At 41.4% G+C, this 22,980-nt stretch overlaps 1 protein-coding gene across 10 annotated transcripts in view; it reads right to left on the bottom strand.

The window, feature by feature from the left end:
• Positions 1-22,980, bottom strand: part of neo1a (neogenin 1a) — a 146,571-nt gene that overhangs the window by 36,550 nt on the left and 87,041 nt on the right. For all 10 annotated transcript variants that reach the window (XM_046393845.1, XM_046393889.1, XM_046393853.1 and 7 more), the window contains exons 5-7: positions 19,053-19,189; positions 7,934-8,088; positions 7,611-7,731 (exon numbers count right to left, since the gene is read on the bottom strand). In XM_046393845.1, the coding sequence (XP_046249801.1) occupies positions 7,611-7,731; positions 7,934-8,088; positions 19,053-19,189 (413 nt within the window). The remainder of the gene's footprint in view (positions 1-7,610; positions 7,732-7,933; positions 8,089-19,052; positions 19,190-22,980) is intronic.

Here is a 22,980-nt window from a genome sequence, read left to right as displayed (position 1 = left end):
TAGCACCCGCAGTCTATAACAGCTCCCGGAGCTACACGTGGTGACTGTAAAATTTTTCTGTTGGAGAGCAGGTAGATTTGCTGCTTATTGATGACTGTTAATGGAAAAGGATTGAACTCCTTTGCTGGAGGCAATTTTATCCCCAGTTGCTCTTAATTAGCTTGTGTTTAGCGCCAACAACACACTCTTCTCTCCATTTAGGCTTTTTAGCTGTGTTTCTATTGGTTCACTCTGTTGGGAGGTTCATTATAATATAATGTTGACTTTTGGAAATTGCAGTTTGAAAATAAACAGCGCCACAAACTGCAGGAATCAAAAATTACCACAGAGATAAAGCAACACCTCTCTAGGAGAGACTGAACATTACAAGGTTCATGAAAATATTAACTGTTGCAGAATACCTGCAACAGCCAGGCATTTTATCACCCGCTACTGTACAGATGTGTGCAGTCACTACAATATTGACATAATGAATACAGACTGGAACTTACAGTGAGAAATGAACATGAGTAAACATAATTAGTTTGTGTCTCTGTGACCTCATTAATGCCTTCACCATACAGTAAGATGAGTGTGGCCATATGTGTGCATGTACGAGTGTCCCAGCAGTACATGATGTGTCACATTTTCACACTGCTGCCTGCTGTTGAAGGTAAACTTACCATGCAGACCGCGCCAACAGAAGACCCGGAGTGCAGCGCTGCACTGTGCTGACACATTCACACGCTCACAACGTTACACATTCAGTCCTGCTGGCCTGACCACGACCCTGCTCGCACATGATGGAGCACACTGTATTCCCTGAAGTGAGCCTGGGCTTTCATTCAGTACTGGTTGAGGCTGGCTGGGCTGGAGGAAAGGGTCTTTTAGCAGCCTATTCTCACTTCATGATTTGAACAGAGAATAAAGGTGGTGCTTCACCGTAGTGGAAGAATCCCCCGTCTGTGGCTTGTCTCCTACAAATGTGTTATGGGGATTTCTTTATAAACTGATTATTTTTACTTTTTCACTTACTGTTCCGCCTACTCAAACTTGACTGCAACTCATTCTCTTTCTACTTTGTTGTTTAATCATGATCTAGTTACATTTTATATTACATGGATTCATAATAAAGTGAATTTCTCTCCTCAGCACCAGCCGGAGCCACCGCTGCAGTACATTATGCTGACAGCAGTACTGGGACAGCAGAGACTTCCTTTTAAGTGTCTCTCTTTATCTTTCTCTTTACTTTCAATTCACTATCAGTTCAAGTACTACTTGGTTTGTATTAGAAGAGGACATCAATAAAGCTCCTGCATCAAGATATATTTGTACATAAAACCGTTCCTGCTGCTGGATCAGGGCTTCTGTGTTCCCGTCTCTCATGTATATCAGTAGTCTGTGCAGAAATTATTGCTGCTTGTGTTGAAAAGATTCTTCAATATTTGAGTCTGTGTTTGTGTTACAAATTTGCTGCAGATATCAGTTCTGTTTTGTAAATGAATCTCTCTTAAGGCTTGGTGCAACATTTTGAACATAAGGTGGAAGAGTTTGGAGCTTTCTCTGCTTTCTGTTGTTCACAGTGTGAGCAGAATTGCTTCTGGCAACCAAGTCTGTCCATAACAGCTTCCTCTGGCCAGGTTGTGTTCAGTTTATAGTCTGCCAGCTACAACAGTTTTAGTCAATTACTCTGTTATGTTGTGGGTGTTTCTTGACAATCATTTTGTTATGGGTTAATATTTTTAAGCCTGAATTTGTGGCTCCACACAGCTGAAATGTAACCGCTTTGACTTACTGACCAGATTATACAGCAATGACGTCTCCATGTTGCTTCTAACTGTTTTGTCTTCACATGCAAGGTTAAACTTTCACTTCATTTGGTTTCATGTGTTGCAAATTAGTCACAGCTAAATAAAACTTGTGTGGGTTTCCTTGACTTCTGGATCCTCTCTGAGGCGTAATCTTTATTAGGTGTGAAGTGTCTTGGCCCAAATCAAAGCCAATGACACTGAGTGGTTGTTAATGGCAGTGCCAGGTCATCTGTAAATACAGTGGAAGACTCTTGGCTTCTGTGTCATTTCACTGGGAGGTCCGGTGCTCAATTCGGCCGTAATTAATCGATTTACCAAAGAAGTTACAACATAAGCAAACAATCTCACTCTACATATCCCTTCCAGTATCTCATTGCGCGTGTCAGTCTGACGAGCTACAGATGTGGGGACAGTACACGTCAGTTTATCATGCCAGCCCTCCTGATGTCTGCACTCGTAAATACAGAGAGCGACGGAGGGAGACGAAAAACACGAGGCGTAGTGCGCACTCAGGCAGCGGAGAGGCAGCTCTGTCTCTCAGCGGGGGTCTGGTACCTCTGATTGGATGGGAGGACAGCACTCTTCTGTTAGCTGCCACAGGTCTAACAGGAGGGGAGGGAAAACCAATGGATAAAGGGGAAGATGAATGGAGAGGAGGAGGGATAGAAGTAGAAAGAGAGAAGCGGACAGAAAGGGAAGGAGAAAGAGATGAAAGACAGGGAGAGATGGAGAAGGACTGCTTGCCTGTTTAAGCTTTGAATTTAACAAAAGCTTGAATAAATGTCTTTGCATCAGAAATAGTGTGTCATTTTTCTTTCATCATAAAGCAAACTGAATAACAGCTAGGAAGACTAGCCTACAGGATAAAGAAGCTAAAATGTGTGTAGCAGTGTTGCGCAGCATCAAGCAAGTGATGTTTTTAAATTATCTCTTACCTGAAGTTGGCTATGTATTTACTGAAATATTCACTCATCATGAAATTCACTTGCAAAGTGGTGGTTATAACAGCATGAAAGCTCAGATCTTGTACCTCCAAACAAACTTTCAGATACTGAGGAACTTGGCTTGGGCACTAGGAGGTAAAATGTTAAATCATTATTCATGTGAGCTGTGGAAATGGAGAGGAGCAACGTCGACAGCATATGGAGGGAGCAAAATTATGTATTCACATGAAAATGGAAGTGCATCTCTTGAATTTATGCAAACACAGAACAGCAAAAAAAAAAAAAAAAAAAACCCACACACTTAAGGACAAACGTCAAAGTGAGTGCATTCACTTCTCTTTTGCTTGCCCAAGTTAAATGCAGATCTATCTGCAATTTTCATAATAAGCTTTTAGACGCTTCAATCTTAAACTTGCCATTTTTGACAAGCAGGCATCTACACAAGAGTACATAAGGCCTTGTGACAGTTCAAAATGAGACATAAATCCGCATGTAGCGGCTTTTGCTGTCTCTTTCATTGTGTATTTCTGAAATGTAAGTGCTATTTGCAGCTTCTACATGTAGAAAGCACCACCAGCCAACTGAAAAAAAGTATTTGTTTCAGGTCTAAGCTTGATCTACACAAAAAGCAAATACACCACAAAACTGAGATATACATTTTCACGTCACTCTATCAAACTTCAAACACTGTCTCAGTCTTTGTATTGCATATGGAAAGATGACAATCACGCAATCAAGTGCTTTGTCGAGGCAATGTCAGCTTCAAAGTCGAAAAACGTGGCTCATTTTCTCTCCAAGCTGTAATTACCGCCTACTGCAGTATCAAGCATAAACATGTCACATAATCATGTGCCTGGAAAAGACAGCAAACTGTTGCAGCACCCTGTCTATAGATGACATGTGACGGCAATCCGTGAAACAGCACAGCCTCTGCAGCTGACTAACCTCCCTCACGTCATCATTTTGACAATAAGGTCTACACGTGGGCAGCAAACATCTAAACTGCCAGCAGGAAATCATCCATGATGGCCATAAGAGGTTGTATTTATAGATTAGTGAGGAAAGAAACGGCCGTGACTTTGATAAAACTTTATATACAGTACACGCATGTTGAATCAAAGTTGTTAAGGAGAACATTTAAAACAACGAATTGAAGCAAGTTTAAAAACTGTTTATCCTTTGGAGGTGCTGAAGCTGAGGTGAGAGGCGGTGTACGCCCAGGGAAAGGTCGCCAGCTTCCACGTAATTACACGTGAGAAATTATTTTGTGTTTGTCAGAGAGGAAAGCCATAACAAATAATTGCTTTCCTTCTCTGTGGCAAAACATAATGACTTACAACACAAACGCAAAACACTTGCAAAAGACAACAAGTCTGAATGTGGCAGTTTTACAAGGCACATTAAGGGGCACTTACTTGGCCTGCATTACACTGCATAATTAGGTCCCCTTGAGGTCCACTTTTGGCATTTGTGCTCCTATTTACTCACATCTGTTTGCAACTAGTTGACCCATACTGCAAATGGCTGTGGAATGTCCAGGAAAATTACACAAGGCTTCAATCTGCAGTCTTACTTTTGACCTTTACTCCCCCAAAATCTGTGTTTCAAGGTTTTAAGATTGCTAAAGCAAAATGAAATAATGTGAATTTTGAGGATTTTTTTCCCCTTCTGCAGGACTTTATCCATTAACCAGGGTTGTGTAATCTGGCCAAGAAGAATAAAATGTATTAAATCACAATCATGATCATAGATCTAAACTGTGATCTTTCTTTCTCATTTTGGAACAGCCTAGAGAATATAGCCAGCCTTGAAATAGCCTAATAATTTCTCAACCTGCATCATTTAAACACAATGCCGCATTAAAGATCTGCCAGTAGCCTCCAGCTATAACTGACATTACAGTATTTACAAGGAACCAAAGGAAAAGCCACGTAAACTAATTCATAAATCGGCACAGCTATCTAGTTGGCTACACCAGTTTATTGGTATGATCACATAATGTGGATCTGCTAAGTCCATGAGGCTATGTGATGTTTGGAACCAGGAATAGGAGGATATTAAATACTCTAATCTCTACGATACGCCTGAAAGCTAGACTGTGGATGCTTTCAAGATCGATAATAATCTAAAATCGCCCACCCCTACCATGAGCCACTCATTGTTATCTACTGGAGTTCAAAGTCAAGAGTGCTGGTACAAAGCACATATCATTATGAAGACTTATGCATATGCCAACAGCTGACCTTTTTCCATTCCAAACACCCACAAGTGGGAACTGTCAGTGGAGCCACATTTAACTGCAGCTGGCAGCATCAAGATGCAAAGATCATGAGCTCTAATGAATATTAGCAAACTTGCAGCTGGCTGGGTGTCTGAATGCAGTTCACCCCCATTGATTTCCCTGTTGGGTGAAGACAACTTTATCCCTGTGGCAAGTCCCTGGCTTATCTCTTTCAACTACAAAGCAGCCTGCAGACAGACAGACAGGGTGTTTTCCTGGCCTCATTTCAGGATGATTCAAGGCTGGCAGGTGTGAGCAAGATACCTGACTGAGGCAAAACACACCGGAGCAAACAGCAGGAGGGGTCTTTGCGTAAAGCGTCGGTTTAAGAAGTGGACAAAGATGGCCAGCTGTGAGATAGCAGCCATACAGGGAAATATTCAAGGCAGCACAATTAACACAAAGGCCAGTGTGTTGGATTATCACTGAGAGCAGGTGGCTGTGAAAGACAGGGACAGAGAAAGTGAGAAGAAGTGGCAAGAATGGTGGCAGATGGCTGTAGAAACGAATGTGTCCATACTTAGCAACACGGGAAGACAGAAGAATAAAGCAGAGGAGAGACTCCAAGGAGAGAGATGCTGCTCTAAAAGAACTTAAAGAGATTCACATCAACCTCACACAGCAGAGTCGTACCAAAAAAACACTAACAGCTGTAGTAAATGAGCTGATTTCAAATATTTTCTCCTTGATTCACCACTACACCTTTGAGAGTGGAAATTACTTTGACACGGCGACGCAAGCAAGAATAAACAGCATCAGTGCAACTTTGGTTATTTTCGAGAGACTCGCATGATGAGGGGATAATAAACTGATGAATAAACAGGAAACTGCGAAAGCTTTTGGTGGTTAACAGTGTTTGGATTATCATTACTGTGACCAAGACAGATGTACATGCTCGGAAAAGTAAGAAAGGAGAGAATTCGCTTTGATATTTATGGATTAAACAAAGATTAATTTCTTCAAAGCCCTTCTCAGAGCACACCCTGTGTGCAAGGCCAGCTGCCTCAGTAATTTCATCCTATTCATCATCACCTCCAATGGGGGAAAAAAAGGAAAAAAGAAAAAAAAAAGACTTGGGGCCATGTAAAGTGGCAAAATCCTTATCAATGGTGTCAAACACAAATACACAATGAGCTGCAGGTCATCATTATTTCTGACTTCATGTCCTCCAATCAGAGGGGCTGAGACAGCTGGGGGGCCACCAGTTGGACACTTCTATGCTCATCCATTAGCCACCTGCTTCAAGACACGCTTGATTAAATTCTGCTGTATTTCCCAATAAAACGAGAGAGTCTGAGTGAACAGTAAAGTAATGATTGCAAAGAAAAAACCCCTGTCGCATTCGGGTTACCTCCATTCCCCATTTCGTTCCATTGTTCCTCCATTTTCCACCTCGTCATTTTACGTACATTATGCTTTTCAGTGAAATTCTGTCTGGTTCATCATCCTGAATTTCCTGTTGCTTACTTGTTTTTTGGAGATGTTTGTACTTGCCCCGTGGGTTAGATTATGATGATTGCGACTGTGCAAATGATCTCGAATCTAAGATGTGAAACATTTTCTTTAATGATGAGAAGTAATGAAACAAAATTACCTCAAGAACTGGAATGCTAACATTATTTTCCACATTTGTTCCTATTCTAGGGCACATGGTTTTTTGGTGCTCCTGGCCACTGTTCTTTGTCTCGGCTTTTGTCGTACTCTGCACTCAGCAGCTCCACTCTGGGAATTAGTGTTCAAAGCCTCCTTTGGCTTTAGGGGGAAATGTACAGCAAGTAAGGCTCTGCTGCAGCTATCCAGGCACTCTCATTTATCCAGTACACGTGTTCATGTTTCGGTAAAGCTTCCCGCTAGACGACTTCAGGTGTTTAAAGGCGCTGCATTAAAAGCACAGACAACGGGTGAAGCAGCATTCCTGAAGTCGTCACAACATTTCTGTAGCATTAGATGAGGAATGGACTGTGTGCAAACCAAGAATCATTTGCCCCAGATGCAATTCTGTTCCTTTAGAGTCACCTCTGGTTTAACAAGATCCCAGTGGTTTCATTTCACTGTTCACTACACACTCTCATGCACTCCTCACACCTTCACAGATGTGCACAGCCTCTAGACTCCATCTGGGTGTTTATAAATAAGGTTAACTGTATAGAGAGCAGAGGACCCAAACTGATACTAAGCCAACTCGTGTTTTACAAACCTTTGCTGAGCCCCCATATTATACTAAAATTCACGAAGCTACAAGTATCAGCGACTGTACTTGTCTTGATATTAACATTTAAGCTTATATAGCAATCTGGCTTCCAGCTCTCACTACAGTGATTCATATGGGGCTGTTAAAATCTAAGAAGTAATCACAAGCAACATTCCGACTGCTGCTGATGTTACTATGGCTGTGAACAAATGCTTACGTTTCCAGCTGTAGTGTTTGGCTGTCCGAACAAAACCAGATCAGCTGGTTCCTGATATTAATTGCTCAACTGCTGAAGTATTTCATCAGTTTTTTTGTCACTTTCTCAAGTAGATATCAGTTTTTTTTTCTAGTAAACTAACACCTCTCATGTGAACACCAGTGGGTGGTCCTGGTGAGTGTCGTACCGTGATCTAAGATGATGAGCTGGGCACTGGACTGGATGTTGCCCACATCGTTTTCTGCAAGACACTGATAGAAACCCTCGTCTGACTTGACCAGGCCGAGAACCTGCAGGTTTTGCTCCTTCTGTAAGATAATGAGAGGGGGAAAAAACACAAAACAATGGAAAAACAAAGACAAGCAGTCACTAATAGCATTTTTAACAAATCTCAAACTCAAACTGTACTAATCGAAAAGCACACAAGTAGCACAACATCACACAACCTGGTAGCACAACATCCAGAACAGAAAAGCTAGAAAGGCTCCAAAAAATGCCAAATGAACTTACAATTATTTTGAAGTAGTCACTGGGGATGACAGCATCTCCATTCTTGACCCATTTGACTGTAGGAGCTGGTGACCCTGAAACCTCACATTCGAAGACGATGTCCATGGACTCGTGGGCATAAATGTTGGCTGGCCGCTTGACAAACTGGGGAGGAACTGTGGAATCCAGATAAGACAGACGAGTCAAAGGAGGTCAAAAAATAAAACAATATTACATTTACTTTCAGCAATTCTTGGTGGAATTGGCTAAAAAAGGAGTGAATAAGAGATGACCGGAAAAAATCTGAATTTCCTGATGAAAGTCGGTAACCAATTTGTCAAAACTAACCAGGCACATCAAACTCCACCACTTTGGTTTCTGCTGGGAAATGAACAAGACCAAATGATGCCATGCCTCCCCCTCACTGTCAAATTGGCAGTTAAGGGATGGTGGAGAGAATAACAAACAGCATCATCTAAAAACAACTTATCCAATTATCTTCTGCGCCCTTCATACAACTATGACCTTTTCAGCAGATGGCAACACTTGGAATATTTGATAAAAAGGTTCAACAACCCCTGGCTTTATTTATTCACGGTCAAAAACAACAGCCACTTTGATAGCAGCACAGTGTGTAAGCATGCTACACTACCTAAGCCGAGCACTTGCAGATCTTCCTATAGTCCTGGTAATGAGGGCCAGAAAGGAGTTATTTGATCTGCTGGGGCGATACAGCGCCTCATCAATCTGTCCTGCAACAAGGTCACAGGGAGCGCAGGGCCCAGGCCTCGTCCTCTCGCTATAATTGGACTGTATGTGCATGTGAGGAGAGACAGACAGACTGAGTGTGTGTGTGAGTGTGTTTCTGTGCCTTTGCTGCCTCTGTGCATTCCCTGATAAACAGAGACCTTGCTGACCACAGTCTAAATGACTGTATTGTTAGTGTGTCGAGCTTCGCCATCAGCCTCATGGGCTCTGTGATAGCTAGTTATTAGTGGCTATTCAAAAGGGCTGATTGGATATTAGTAGCAGTGGGTGGATTAGGTTCTTTTCTGGCTTTATTCAGCAGAGTAGCAGGTTGTGAGGTCAAGTCCCCCTCATCTGCTTGATGTAACTGTGGCTAATTTACTCTAACATGCCAGTTAACAGATTAAGCCTCATTCTGTTGGGACACGCTGTTTTGAACAGCGAGAAAATTAGGATTCTCAAATTATAGTTATTTGTAATTAAAACTGTTAAAGAAACTATCAGATGTATGCACACTTTTGCACCAATAAATGCCTCCACAAATCCAGAAAGAGTGCAGTTACAGGACACATAGGGCACGATGACATGTTTTATTTTCCTGACCTTAAAATACACTTTGTCCATCTGTTCGGTGTTTCAATGCCCCACACAGAGCGCCCAGGGCAAAGGTGAGAGGAGAGACACAACTCAACAGAAGTTGTACACAAAGAAATCACAGTACCAACTTCCCAAAACACACTTTGTGTGTATCCTCATCTTAAAAACCCAAAGGCAAAACCTGTGTGTGTCCCCGTTGATGATGTGACAGAACAGGATTATATTTGTCATATTATCATTGTCATATTTTTAGTTCAATTTCATGAAAGACATGTCCACATCACCTTCTGCATCGTCATGTTAACGAGTAACTGTGGTGACTCGTTAGTGTCAGAATCATGTAAAGAGCTCCAGTTTTGGCAGCTATAGCAGCTGTGATCATGTGAACTAACAAAACAAAAAACTTAACTGAATGCTGCTTTATAATGTCGGTAAAACAAACTTAACTTTTCAATACTGTGTGCCCCACATTTTTAAAAGGCTGAGAGAATTCCTTTGTGAGTGCTTTGCACTGGTGACGGCTGAGTCAAAATAGAGACCTGTGCTTTAACTTGGGAATTCAAGTCATACACATGATTCAGTGCTCACTTGCAAGCTACGTTAAGATGCCCATAGGCACAGTTTTTTAATGATAGCTACAAATTCATGCCTGTCACTTAGACTCTCAAAAAGTATTCTTCAGTAGAAAACAGAAGGCTCCAAACTTGACAAATGAAACATAATTAACACAGTTTCCCTTCAGGTCTGATGCTATAAAGAAAAAACTTTTCAGTGAGCTATTTCAAAGAAAAGCTCACTGTACAGTCATATGCTTTTTCATGTGACTTCCAGTTTTACACCCATACAATGTAACAGAACGAGACAAAAAGGGAACAACCGCAAAGTGAGACAGAATATTGAAACCTTTCCTCACCTTGCTTAATGAGTGTCTAGACATTCTTGAGAGCGAGTGTGGCAAATGCTGACGACTGAAACAGGGATGGAAATGAGGATGGTGACGCCTGCAGACTGGATCGCTGTATGATTGTCAAGCCAGCCATCACCCTGCTCTGTGTGTGTTTATGTGCTTGTATATATGTCTGTGTGTGTGTGTACTGGTGTTCCCGTAGGAGGATGTGTGAGCTGTGAATAATGTGTTTCACAGTGTGGTGTCCCCTGGATATTTGCTTCTCCTAGTTGTGCAGCTGAGGCAGGTGGAATCTTAGGTTTACTTTGGTGTGTCAGGCACACCAGGTCTTAAGACACCACTGGATGGTTGAGCCATGCGTGAATATGAATAATTTTAATGTCTGGGTACATGTTTCGTCCCATTATTTCCAGTACTATATCCTATGCATAACTGTGTGCGCTTCTCTCCCTGCCGACAAAATGTGTGTGAGTGGATTTTGTTTGCATAATACAAGTGTGTGTAAGCTCCCTCTTAGGTATGTGAACATATGTTTCTGCACGTCTCTGCTGTCTCAATCTGTGCACGTTCATTATGTTTATATGGGTTTTCACATCACATTGCAAAGCCTTCCCGTCAATGTATATATTGTACATGCGCATGTGTGTGTATGTGTGTATGTGCAGGGCCCCCTGGTGAGCTTTGCTGGTGACAGGATTTGATGGTGACTGGTACCCTGCGGCTCTCTTTATCTCTCACTCTCTCTGCATTTCAACACTCACTCTCCCATTTTTTCTCCCACCTCTTAATCTTCCTATAACTCTCTGTCTATCTCTCCATCGTCAGCCTCCCCTTCCCTCTATCTATCAGCGCAGACATGCACCATTTTCTCCAAATGGAGTTCAGACATTTGGAACCTATTGGACTGGGCAATGAGTAGAAACGCCTAAATATACCAGTGGCTTGGGCGGTGGGGGTGGAGGAAGCTTTCAGGATTCAACAAAGCCTGACGTGTGTGGACTCTCAGTGCAACAAGTCTGATGACCTTCCTTAATTGGCTGTGTGCTGCATGAATTCTGCATATGCAAAGGTGAACTATGCAGAGTAGTGCCAGTAGGTGCCAGCTGTCGTTAAGAATATTTCCAATAAAAGCACATACACTATTGTTCATAGATGCCATGAGCATCGGAGCAGAGTTGACAAGATAAAAACAGAGGCAATAATGCACTGGAAAAGGTAGCAATATCCAAGCAAAAGGAGTTCAGCTTCTAACCAACCAAGTCTTTGTAAATAATTCTACCTTTAAAATATCATGAAGAAAGGAAAAGTGCACAATTATAATAACAATTTGTGTTTGCATATAATAAAAGTTCCACATGCTGCTTTTAAGGGGGTAAAGAGGTGATGTTTGGGGCGAGCATGCTTGATAAACAGGCGTCTCAGCCGATCATATGAAGTGCTTTTGCTATTCACATCACAGTTTCTCTCCACATCTACTCAGGCTGAAGCTCTTATCCAAATTTAGATTTTCTGAATCCAATAGAGGATCAAGATAGTGATGAGCAACAGTTCAAATTGAGGACTAAATGTGTCTATCCATAAACATGCGGCACTATGTCCTGTTTTGCTATAGTTTACGATTCACAGACACACAGACGCACAACACTACTAGCTGTTTCCAAAGAGACTGAATTCTTTTGGAACATAAATACCACTCTTCAATGAAAGAGACATCCAACAGAGACAGAAAGAACAACAGAAAGTGCAGATACCCAAATGGGGAGAAAGGGAGAAAAATAACATCAAGGAGGGAGAATAGCTGAACGAACTCTGACGCCCGTTCTTTGGGGCTGGTATCATCTCTCTGGTCTGTGGCTTAGGAAAAGAAGCTTTAATGCAGACTTGCACCGAGTCCAGTGAACTGTTAAAAGGGGGCCACAAAAAGGTCATGTGAGTGTCTTACTGTGAGCTTGTTAAAACAAAACCCCATAGGAGCCACAGAGGGATTCTGGGCAGATTACTTAAAGCTTTCCTGGTAGGCAGGAATAAACTGAATAGAGACATACTGAGGGGAAAAAATTCCAGCCTTTATCTATCTAACAACGGTGAAATATCAAAGTCAAAAAGAAAGAAGCTGTCGCAGTTGGTTTACGTTTGGCTTGCTAGAGTTGAAATAAAGTTGAAATAAATGACTTTTGGACATAGAGCCGTCATCTATTAAAACCTGATGTAAGAATGTTGAGCTAAAGGATCCAAATATGTAAAACAATCTCCTGCTCTGTTAGCTTGGCCAGAGACCAGCTAGCTTCATAACGTTAAACAATAGCTCTTGGGCAGTCAGGGTTTACTCTGAGGGCAAGTGGAGCTCGAACTGCACTAATTACCCATCCTGCTATTCCAAAGATAACAGCTTTACTCTTAATCCTGGCCAAAACAAACAGCTTCAGCAAGAAGACAAGGAAGATGCTTGGTGCTTGCCTTCCTAGTCATTGAGGAAAACACAAAAGCCCTGTTAGCGACAACGTCAAACCAAGAGAGTTCAATCTTTAGAGGTTTTTAGGGGCTCCTGATGGTTCCAAAATTACTACAATAAAGTAAATCCAGAGGTCTCTGCAAAAGCTTGCTGGATGGCTTTGTTTAGGCGTACAGAGGAGTTCAAAACGAGGTGCGTCCTCTGCGTAGTGCCTTCATTTCAATGGTCTTGTCAAAAAAAAAAAAAAACTTCATTTCCAATAATCTTGACATAATCCTCGTGTTCTATTGAACCCTATGGAGGAAAATTCTAGAATGTGATAAAGTTTTGGTGGGTTTCCTTCAGCAGAAGTAAGTCAGCTTGTCTTCAATATCATCTGAGTAAAAACCTAGGATTTATATACACTTCGGTTAGTATAAATGGGTAAATGCAATTTTACAAAAAATGGCTACATGTGGATATAACATTTTGTTGAAGATTATCAACGATCCCTGTAATAATGGGCATCTTCAAGACCACAAGGGTGTTTCAGCCGGACAAGAAGTCACAAATCCAATTACTAGAAACTAAATTTCCTGAGGAATGACACCAAACTTGTGTCTTGACTCTAAGAAACAGAGAAATGGGAATCTAAGGACGGTAGCTGGACAGCATGAGAAATGCCAGCCAGACGCTGCTGCCCACTCAAACACCTGATTAGATGGGCCGAGCTGGACTGGATTCCTAACAGCAGATGAGGCAACATGGGACAGACTAACACAATGGCTCTGGCAGAATAAAGCACTGAGACTCAATGTAAAAAAAAACAAAAAAAACAACAACAACAAAAAACAAAAACAAAAACAGACACGCACAGATCTTGCTTGTTCCTCATGCAAATGTGTCTCTGTAATAAATAGCAGACTGTTGATTCCCCGCATATGAACGTAGATACAAGAGAAGCCATAATGTGGAATATCAGACCTGCCCACAAACCTTCACACACCACTTCTGAAAAAGGGAAAAGGTGTGTGCCTGTGGATGTTGCTCATCATCAGAGTAGCTTTCTTTTAATAGTTAGGTGGAAAGTTTCCTTTTAATTTGTCCAGAAAATAACTGCTCTCTGACACTGGGAGGGAGGGCAGGAAGGTAGCATGCCAAAGTAAAAACAGACTAAAATATCCACCAGATCTTATCAAATCTGTAATTCTTTCACGTGTCATTTACAAAAACTATTCCTGTCCCGAGCTGGAAAAAGATACTTTGAGCGCAGTTCAAAAAACCCCCCCAAAAAAACACACCTCTCCAGCATCTTCAACTGATATGTTAATAGACACCACACACATTTTGACTTTGGTTAAGTTATAGTCACAGGGCTTTTTTTTCTCTCCTGGTGGAACAGTGTGAGCTGCATGAAGTATGTAGATGTGATGTACAATAAATGTCTGACTTTTTTCATGCTATAAAAGAGTAAAGAAGAAGGAAGGAACTGCAAGCTTAAATCTAACATTTCTAAGGTTTTCTTTTTTATGTCTCTGTCTATTTTTGCCCATTTCTTTAACAAGGTAAAAACACGCCTGCTGTCTGTGGTTATAAATCTCCTCAGTCCATAGGAGAGAAATGAAGCTTTTACAGGGGCGGGTATTTCCTGCATGCAAGCACAGCACGTGGAAAGAACAATTAAGTTGATGACATGATAGCTTGAGGCCATGATAGATGAGAGCCACTGACTTGGAGCCCTGTAAAACTGGAAACCTACATACATTTGTGGAGAAACTATTTCTGTCTTGCAAACACTCACATACAGAGTCCAGGTCTGGGTGGTGCCCCAGTCACCCAAGACCATAATCAAAAGCTGCTGCCTCCTCTGGTCTCATTTATCCTCTTGCCAGCTTTAATAGAGGGTGAGATGTCACAGCAAAGTCATAAAACACACACACCAAACCCTCACACAAACACATACTGTGCTTGTGCCCCTTGATGTGATGTGATGTGAACAGAAGGATGAGAAAACTGTTAACACTATTGTTTAGAGCCTGACATTGTTCAAAACTACCTGTCTGGAGTTCTACTGCAGGAAAACAAGTTTGCCATTTGCTTCTCAGTAATACCAGATTGTGCTTGTGTTTACACAAATAAAGGCTGAAATCCTCTTTATCTCACTGGCACCTTGATTAAATTTAATAAAAAAAAAAGATTTAGCACACACCGGCCTCGGATACCCATTGCTTATGTTTTGACAGGCGCTGACACTATCTCTTCCGAAACTGTTTGTACATCATTTCACACTGCAGAGACGTACTCTTGTTTGTTCAGTTGGTTTGTCCTGAGACATAAGCTTTGCAGCAAACACAGCAAACATTTTACTGTTCTGACATAATGGGGTGCTATCAGCTTTCTGTCCAGACCTTAGCTGAAGTTAAAGGTGTAAATTCTTGAAAATAAGAAGCATTAGATTCTTATCAGTAGGGTTCACGGCTAAGTTACCTTGAAACTGAGTTTTCTCGAAGTTTAAATGCCTTAGTAATTTCAAGGAAACTGTCCGCCCATACACTGCAGTTTGGTCACTATTATGCATAATACTAATCATTTCACTCTTTTAGGAATTTGAGTTGTGAAATTTGCTGCCTCAGATTAAGCAGTTTCTCTTGTCTTAATTTATTTTAATAATGAATATAAGAAATAATCTCCTCCCTAATAAAAGCCTTCAGTGACTCTCAAAGAAGAGAAGCAGATATTCTGTTAGTGGACAGAAAAAAGTCAATCTGTTTTGATGTGATGTGATGGCTAATGATTTAATATTCATTAGAAGCGGAGCATGGTCGGAGAGAACAATGGCCTCATATCTAACTGTTTTAGGGATTTGAATGGATTATACCTTCTGTACTGTATCTGCATAAACTACTGTAAAATTTGCTGTTGCATTTGTGTGGGTAATGTAAATCTATAACAATAAATCTAATGGTAAACACTGTACAAATAACCAAAGCTTGTGGACAGAAAAAAGGTACAAACGAATTCTTGGTGAGGAGAAGTAACCAAGAAGACTTGAGTTAACTGAAGAACCACAAAGGCAGCTTCCGTGTTTGAATAATGGTTCAATCTGAAAAACATGCATGTGTGGATACACACAAATTTGCTCGTGAATGCATACAGGTGTGTTGTGTAAATGCATTATTGACCTTGTGTCGCTTCGTTCTCTATGCACGGTGGTGTGTTAGTGTGTGTGTGTGAACACACCTGCCGCAGCTCTCGTGCATCTCTCCACAGAAAAGTACCAGCTGCATCACAAACCTCTAAGCTATCTCCAGGCAAAACCTAACAATTTTAACAATATCAAATCCCAGTCTGACTCTCTGCATCCTTTGCTGAGTAAAAACTGTCCGGTGTTTATGAAAAGCCACTAACCGTAAACACACAATTTCTCCTTGTTACTGCAGCATAAGAGGCCCGAAGGTGTTTTCGAAGTCACTCACAGGAAAAGTGTTTTGTTGTTAGGAGAGACTCATACCACAATCATAGCACACATAAGCATAACTACTTCTTGAGGGAAATCAATTGACCTTTCAAGTGTCAAATCTGTTGTCAAGGTAGCAAATCAATGCCACAATCTGGTTTCTTCATGAATCTGGAAGAAACAAATACAATTAAGCCTGTGAGTCTACAGCAAGGGATCTAATCAAACTGTTTTATCGCATTACAATGACTGATGTCTTGCAACAATATTCCAAGAGTGCTGATCAATCCTCTACACTCCTGTCACAGTGGAGGTGCAGGCTGGCAGGGGTCGGGTCAGAGACAGTGAGTGATTTCAGTGAGAGACACATCTGAAGACGGAAAGCGAGTCAAGTCAGATGTCCTCCTGTGACCTGATCCGATTTTCCATTACCGTCTCCTTTAATCACGGTGAGTGACTGGAAATGGTGAAAGGGTGGTGGAGGTGGTGATGAACAGGTGAGGGGATTTGGGAAGAAAAGGATGGAGTCATAGCATGATGTGGCTGTGAGTGAAATGCAATGTACCTGGGAATGAGCCCGAGGTACCCGCCCCCCCACCTTCTAAACTTATTTCACAGCAAATCCTGTTGATGTACTTCACCGGGGAACAAGCACACAAGCACTTGTGACACGTTTGTGTTCATGTGTATTTTTCTCATCAACACAAAGTCTGACAACAGTATTTACAATGCTACGTTACTGTGGGTGTGTTTGATATGTGTAAGGATGATTTCACTTGAGACAGCAGATTTATTTTCCAAATGAACAGATGTTAATTTTATTTTGTTCATTAGAATGTCTAGATCAAGTGGATATTTGAGACAATTTGCTTCCAGCCAGTTTCTTAAAAGGATTTTATAAGCTTTGATTTAGAGGTGGACAATGAATTGGCTGAACAGATTAATCTGTGGAGAACGGATGTTGTATACCAGTCAACTTCTCATGTGAGGGTGGGGAAAGCAATACGTAACACAAAAGATTCAAAGACTGTATGACCTCATAATTTCTATTCATATCAAAAGTTTTTGCAATAAATAAAAAAAAAGGAGGCTATAGCCCAACAGCCAAGCCCCAAACTCGCCTCTGGACAAGCTCCAGCTCTGGGCCAACAGAAGTGACTTCACTTGCGGCTACTTTCAACATATGGGTAGATGAGAAAGGCGATAAATCTATAGCACATGTAGCGCGACCTAAAATCATCAGTGATGACACACTATGGTTGTAAATCACAATTGTATGCAGAATCCAGGTGACAGAAATCCGTCAAGGACGCTGTGAAGTAACCTACTCTGTTGCATCACACTGATTTGTTTTTCACAGTTTTAGTAGAGGAAAGCACAACTCAAACGAAGAAGATACTAAGCGACGTGATTTTCCTTTTCGACATAACAGAAAAAAACAAACAATGTGATGCAATGTGATGTGTGATGTCGCTTTTCTACAACAAGGGGACAAAGTGTGCTTGATTTGTAGTTTCATCCGAAATTTCACATGGTTCAATTATTGGCAGCAGGCAGGGGTGGATATAGTGCCAGAAACGGGTAATGTCAGGGTGTTTGTTGTGCTGTAGGAACGAGAACAGTCACTAATGATGAGGAGAGGGAAGCACAAAAAAGAGAATGTGGTAAATACAGGGGGGGAAATGTTCATATAGGTGCTCCAAGTTCTGATTGCTGACAATGTGCTGATCGTTTGCAATGATCCAAAAATGGTGAAGAATATTAATTATCTCGGTATGGCTTCAGTGGCACGTTCACCACTGGTCTCACCACACACTGCAGAATTTCTTAAGATGTTTCATTCATGAACTTTTCATTTTTCTATTTCACATCATGACACAAATAAAGAGCTTATTTATGTATTTATTATAGACTGGTCTTTCTGAAATTAGGTTCTTACTTTCAAAGAAGGGCTTTGAAAGTGAAGATTAGTCAGCATTCATTTGGGAAATGGCAGCTGCTGCTTGCAAAAGTGAGATAATTAATACTCGTTAAAGAAATATGTCTCAAATCAAACGTGTCTACAACTCAGCTTCTCTCATCAACACTGAATTTTCAGTGATAACTACTGCAGCATCAGCAGTCCAGTTGCTTCACAGAAGTGAGTTAGCATTCGATGAACAATATTTCTACTTAACGCCCATAAGCTGTCAGTAATTTGTTATTTTAAATAGAGAGGAAAAAACTAACAGTATATGTACAGGAATGTGTGTACTGCCGCAGTAATGTAAGATAAAGTAAAATGACATATTTATTTTGTGTACTACTTAGTATTCAGTACAAAGCACGATCAGTCTGAATAAATGTAAAACATGCTGTGCAGTGCACCGATTGCAGAGGTGTACAGTGTGCATCTTCTCACCACGTATGTTGTAAACTGCCAGCTACTCTTTCAATGTCTTGTAAATGTAATACTTGCCTTTCTGCTGCCGGCGATATGTGCAACTCAAATCTTTCTGTTATTACTGTGTGGGGTGGGATTATGTGAAATAGCAAAAACAAAATGGTAAAAACACATATGCTGCCTACTTATGCAGAATACGCTGCTCCCCATCAACACTACATCAACACTACACATCTTCACTTTCTCCTCAGTGTGCAGCACATTTCAACACAGCTACTGCTAACTCTACAAGCTAGAAACACACCCTCCTCTTTTCTTTTCACACCAGATTCGGTATAGGGTTCCTGTTTTTAAACTCATTCCCAAACAATGTCAACTGACCTCTGATATTATTATCGGTGATATGACTGTTTTCAGTGATATAAAGATGGTCTGAGACTTTAGCCAGACCTGGAATGGACCTGGCACCCTCCTTTGTAACTAATGCCTGATCACTGATCTTCAGCGCTTTAATTCCATTTCGGTTTTAATGCTGTGTCACCGTTATGATTTTGTGTCTCCATAAACTGTACTCCAGTTTTTACCTTTGGTCCTGTGAAAGAAATGTGTTGAAGGTACCTTGTATGGTGAGCTGAGCCTGCGCTTCAATGGTCACGTTGGCATTGTCCGCCATGCAGGTGTACATGCCGGCATCCTCTGCTGTGAGATTGGAGATCTGGAGACTTCCTCCTCCCAGCACCTCCATACGACCCTCACTGGAAATAGAAAGAAACAATGTTATGGGAAGAAATGAAAAAGTTAGGCCTGACTGTGAATTTTTCCACCCTATGTTATTTTAATAAATATGTAAAAAGTCATTACAACTGATCTCCATTCAGTCTACTGAGTGGTTAAAGGCTGCTGCTTCTGGGGCTCCATGTTACCTTGCTGACCTGAAGTTGACCCAACATGTCTTCCTTGCCTCACTTGCTCTGACACCTTTTACTGACTCTCTGAATTAATAAAATATGTTAAAAGTCAAATCCCTGAAAATGCAATTTACAATTCTTCTTACTTTATATTACTATTATATTATTTTACAAGCAGCTTGAGAGTTTGGAAATCCTGTCAAATACAGTATACAATGACATTTACAGATGCTAATCATTGCATACACTAAAATTTTTAACAAATACATGTTCCAAGTCCTACTGAAGCTACAGCCGGGCCTTGTAGTTTGCACATCATGACTGCAGTTCTTACATCACTTCAACAAATGCTTTCACTTCCTTTCATCAGCTGTTAATTAACCGGGGTGACATATGTCTACTAAAAAACAACACACTAATCTAACAGCAAGGAGGAGTGACTCTGTAGTGAACTCGTAACGCCTGATCCAAAAATATAACCACACCTTTATTTGTCTAGTCTCTCTCTGAACCAGTGACCCTCCTCCATTTTAAACAGTCCCAACTTTGATTTTTCCCAATAGGCCCTGGGGGAAGCAGTCTGTGGCCAAGCTCTGGCTTGATTCAACAGCCACTGGAGCATGCGTGTAGGAGGAGGGTTGAGAGGAAAGAAAACAGAAATCAATAGCCAACAGAGAGAAAGAAAGACAAAGAGAGGCATGGAGAAAAGTAGGAGCAGCAGGTCGGCTGAGTAAGATAAAAATCCAAAGAGGGACACAGCAAGCATGATGCAACTGAGGGAAGCAAGATCGGTGCATAATAGTTTATGCAGAGAGGAATGAGGATCCACGCAGAGGTAAAGAGTGCATGGTGGAAACAACCCTACGCTGCGGGCTGGTTTAGTTTTAAACAAACTGCTGACTAACTAGGGCTTCCACACAAGCGCTCGTTTCTCTCTCCCTGACTACTCCTGTGTTTTGGCAGCAGTGGCCTTCGCGACCATCTGCCTGTCTGCCTGTGCTGGAGTGGAGCGTTCAAGTGCCGCTCGACCTTCTGTCTCTAAAATGACATCACTGTTTCACTGTGTTGTAGCGTAAAATCTACTATACTTTACTACTGCATACTTCAGAATTAACCATAAACGCATATAAGTAAATAACAGTCAGCTTCTGTGTTAGTGAAACTTGCTGTTTCATAAGAGAGCGAAAATTAAGTGCCTGAAAAACGAGAACACCTGAATGCAAAATGGCAAATGCAATTACAATTATTCAAAACACTGTTGGATGCAGATTAACTGACCTTGCTGTACCAGGCTGCTACAACTTGTTAATCCATGTTAAAGGTTTGAAACTGTAAATCAAAATCATGATGATTACGTGACTTGTTCATACCTCACATGAATTCAACAACTAATGTGCGATAATGCTGAAATATGTAGATAGAAAACCACAGATTGTCGTGATTGCTTGAAATTGTGATCGATTACTACAGCAGTCAAATCAAGCTGTGTAAGTTTAAGCATGTAAGACCTGTTGTGTCGCTGCAGCTTTATGAAGTCAGGTCAGAAAATCCATTTTGACCCATTCAGACAGCAAACAAATAATCCTAAATCACCACGTCAGTTTAAAAGCAGCATCGAATAGCATACTGGACCCGTCAGACAGCAGCAGATTGTATAATAAATAAAAATGCACACCAAAAAGCCTGGCAGACCGTACACTGAGTCAGGATGGGGAAAAAAAGAGAGAAACAAAGTAGATTTTATTTGGTCCTGAGACTGCATAACATAACACAGAACCACTAAAAAAATACCAAATGTCTTGCTGTACAGTGACTACTTCACTTTGCACATAATAGAGAACATGGCTGTGAGGTTCTGCAGGTTAAATCTCTGCTGAATGAACAACAACAACAAAAAAAGAAGAAGAAAACTCTGAAAGACGTCCTGAGTTGGCTGTGCCAGGCATTCTCAGTTAGTCTCAACAGGACAACTATTCAGCCTCTTCGCCTTTAGGGCTGCATGCACCATAAAGGGCATTGACAGCTTCCTCTTGTACATGAAAGAGAAACATAAAGCACATATCAAACCACCAGGCGATTTCTCATTCAGTACAGAGCAAGTCGATCTTGGCTCTGACTGTGGCAGTTTAAGCACTCTGTGGAAAAAGAAATGAGTTTCTGTTTATAGACCATGAGGGAGGGAGATGGAGTAAATTGGCCTGAGCTAGAGACATCTTGCGCTACCGTGAGGGACCTCCACTGGTGTTCACTTAAATTAAGACAAGGTGTCTGCTGTAAGGATATGGAGGATATCTCGTGCATTAGCTGCAGGTCCTTGGTGAGAGTTGCTGGTAAGTGAGGCACTAATTAAAACTGCAATATCACTATTCACCTACAAAGAGCTATTAAATTAGCTCTCCATTTCCACTGTCACTTTTTATCTTGTAACAAAACAATAGATGCACACAAGCGGGCATGTATACAGTAAAAAGTAAAGATAACAGGGTAAATGTGTCAGGTAAACTTGGTGCAATGATGCTAACTGGCCTTGCTCTCTCTGTCAGGGTTTATGTCAGTCTATTCATTAGTTCCACTAATACGAACAGCAACAGCTTTCCACATTGTTTCCGTTGTGATGTGCAATGACATACAATGTTGTTATATCCACGGAGTCAAATCTAGTTTACCTATCAGGGAGCAGTAGTAGCTCAGTCGACACGGGTTTGGCTTGGCCGTTATTAAAAGATGTTGAGATTTTGACTTTCCTTATCACAACACCATCAGTTTCAAGATGTCAGAATAAACAACATCCTCTTTCTGATCCTCTCACTGGTCCAGAAAAAGTGTCAAGAAAGTCCTGTCAACATGGAGCGGTCTCTAACACAGCCCTTGTTCCCCTGCTCTGCTGTTCAGCTTTGAAGGCAGCAGCAGCCACGGAGGGAGCTTGAATGGGAAAGAGCACATTTGGTATGTGTGAGCGGTGACTCAGCCTTCCGTAACACAGACTAGTGGCAAGGTCAGCACACCTGGGCGATGGGAAGCTGCAGATCACTCAGGACCTGTGGGTGTGTGAGTGTGTTGATGGAGGCAGTGCAGCAGGCTGTCACAAACCAATCAGTGGTGCTTTGACAGTAGTTGAGTATGGGTCATGCTATCTGCAGCACAAGGGGGAGGCAGGTGGAATCACAACTGTCAGAGTGGAAAAAAATCATTAATAATGGATAGAGTGGGAATGTCTAAAGTTTTCTTTGTTTGGCTCTTTCCTGTTATTTATTTCTATCTCTCTCTGAGTGACTACAGACCTATCTACTGTCTCAAATGGCTCTCTCTTCTCCGTCATGCACCATAAATACCAAGTATTGTGCTGTTCGCAGTGTTCTGGTTCAAAGTGAACGCAATTTGAACTTCAGCCCCTTTTGACCAGAACTTAATCATAACAGTCCCATGAATTTGAAACATGCTCAAGGTGTGAAGAAAGCAGCGGGATTTCATTGTACAACCAAAGAGGGCAGACAGCGGATTGAAATGATTTTTTCCTCCTTCTAAAACACAACATTTTGTTCTTATTCAAGTCAAGGCTTGACTTGACATGACCTATCTGTTCCTGTTCAGATATGAGCCATGGTGCATGGGGAAACAAATGCCTTACTAGCTAAGGA

This window comes from Scatophagus argus, chromosome 1 (genome assembly GCF_020382885.2).
Source record: "Scatophagus argus isolate fScaArg1 chromosome 1, fScaArg1.pri, whole genome shotgun sequence".
Classification (NCBI taxonomy): Eukaryota; Metazoa; Chordata; class Actinopteri; family Scatophagidae; genus Scatophagus; species Scatophagus argus.
The sequence above is the reverse complement of the archived record's forward strand: the minus strand, read 5'-3'. Positions and strand labels throughout refer to the sequence as shown.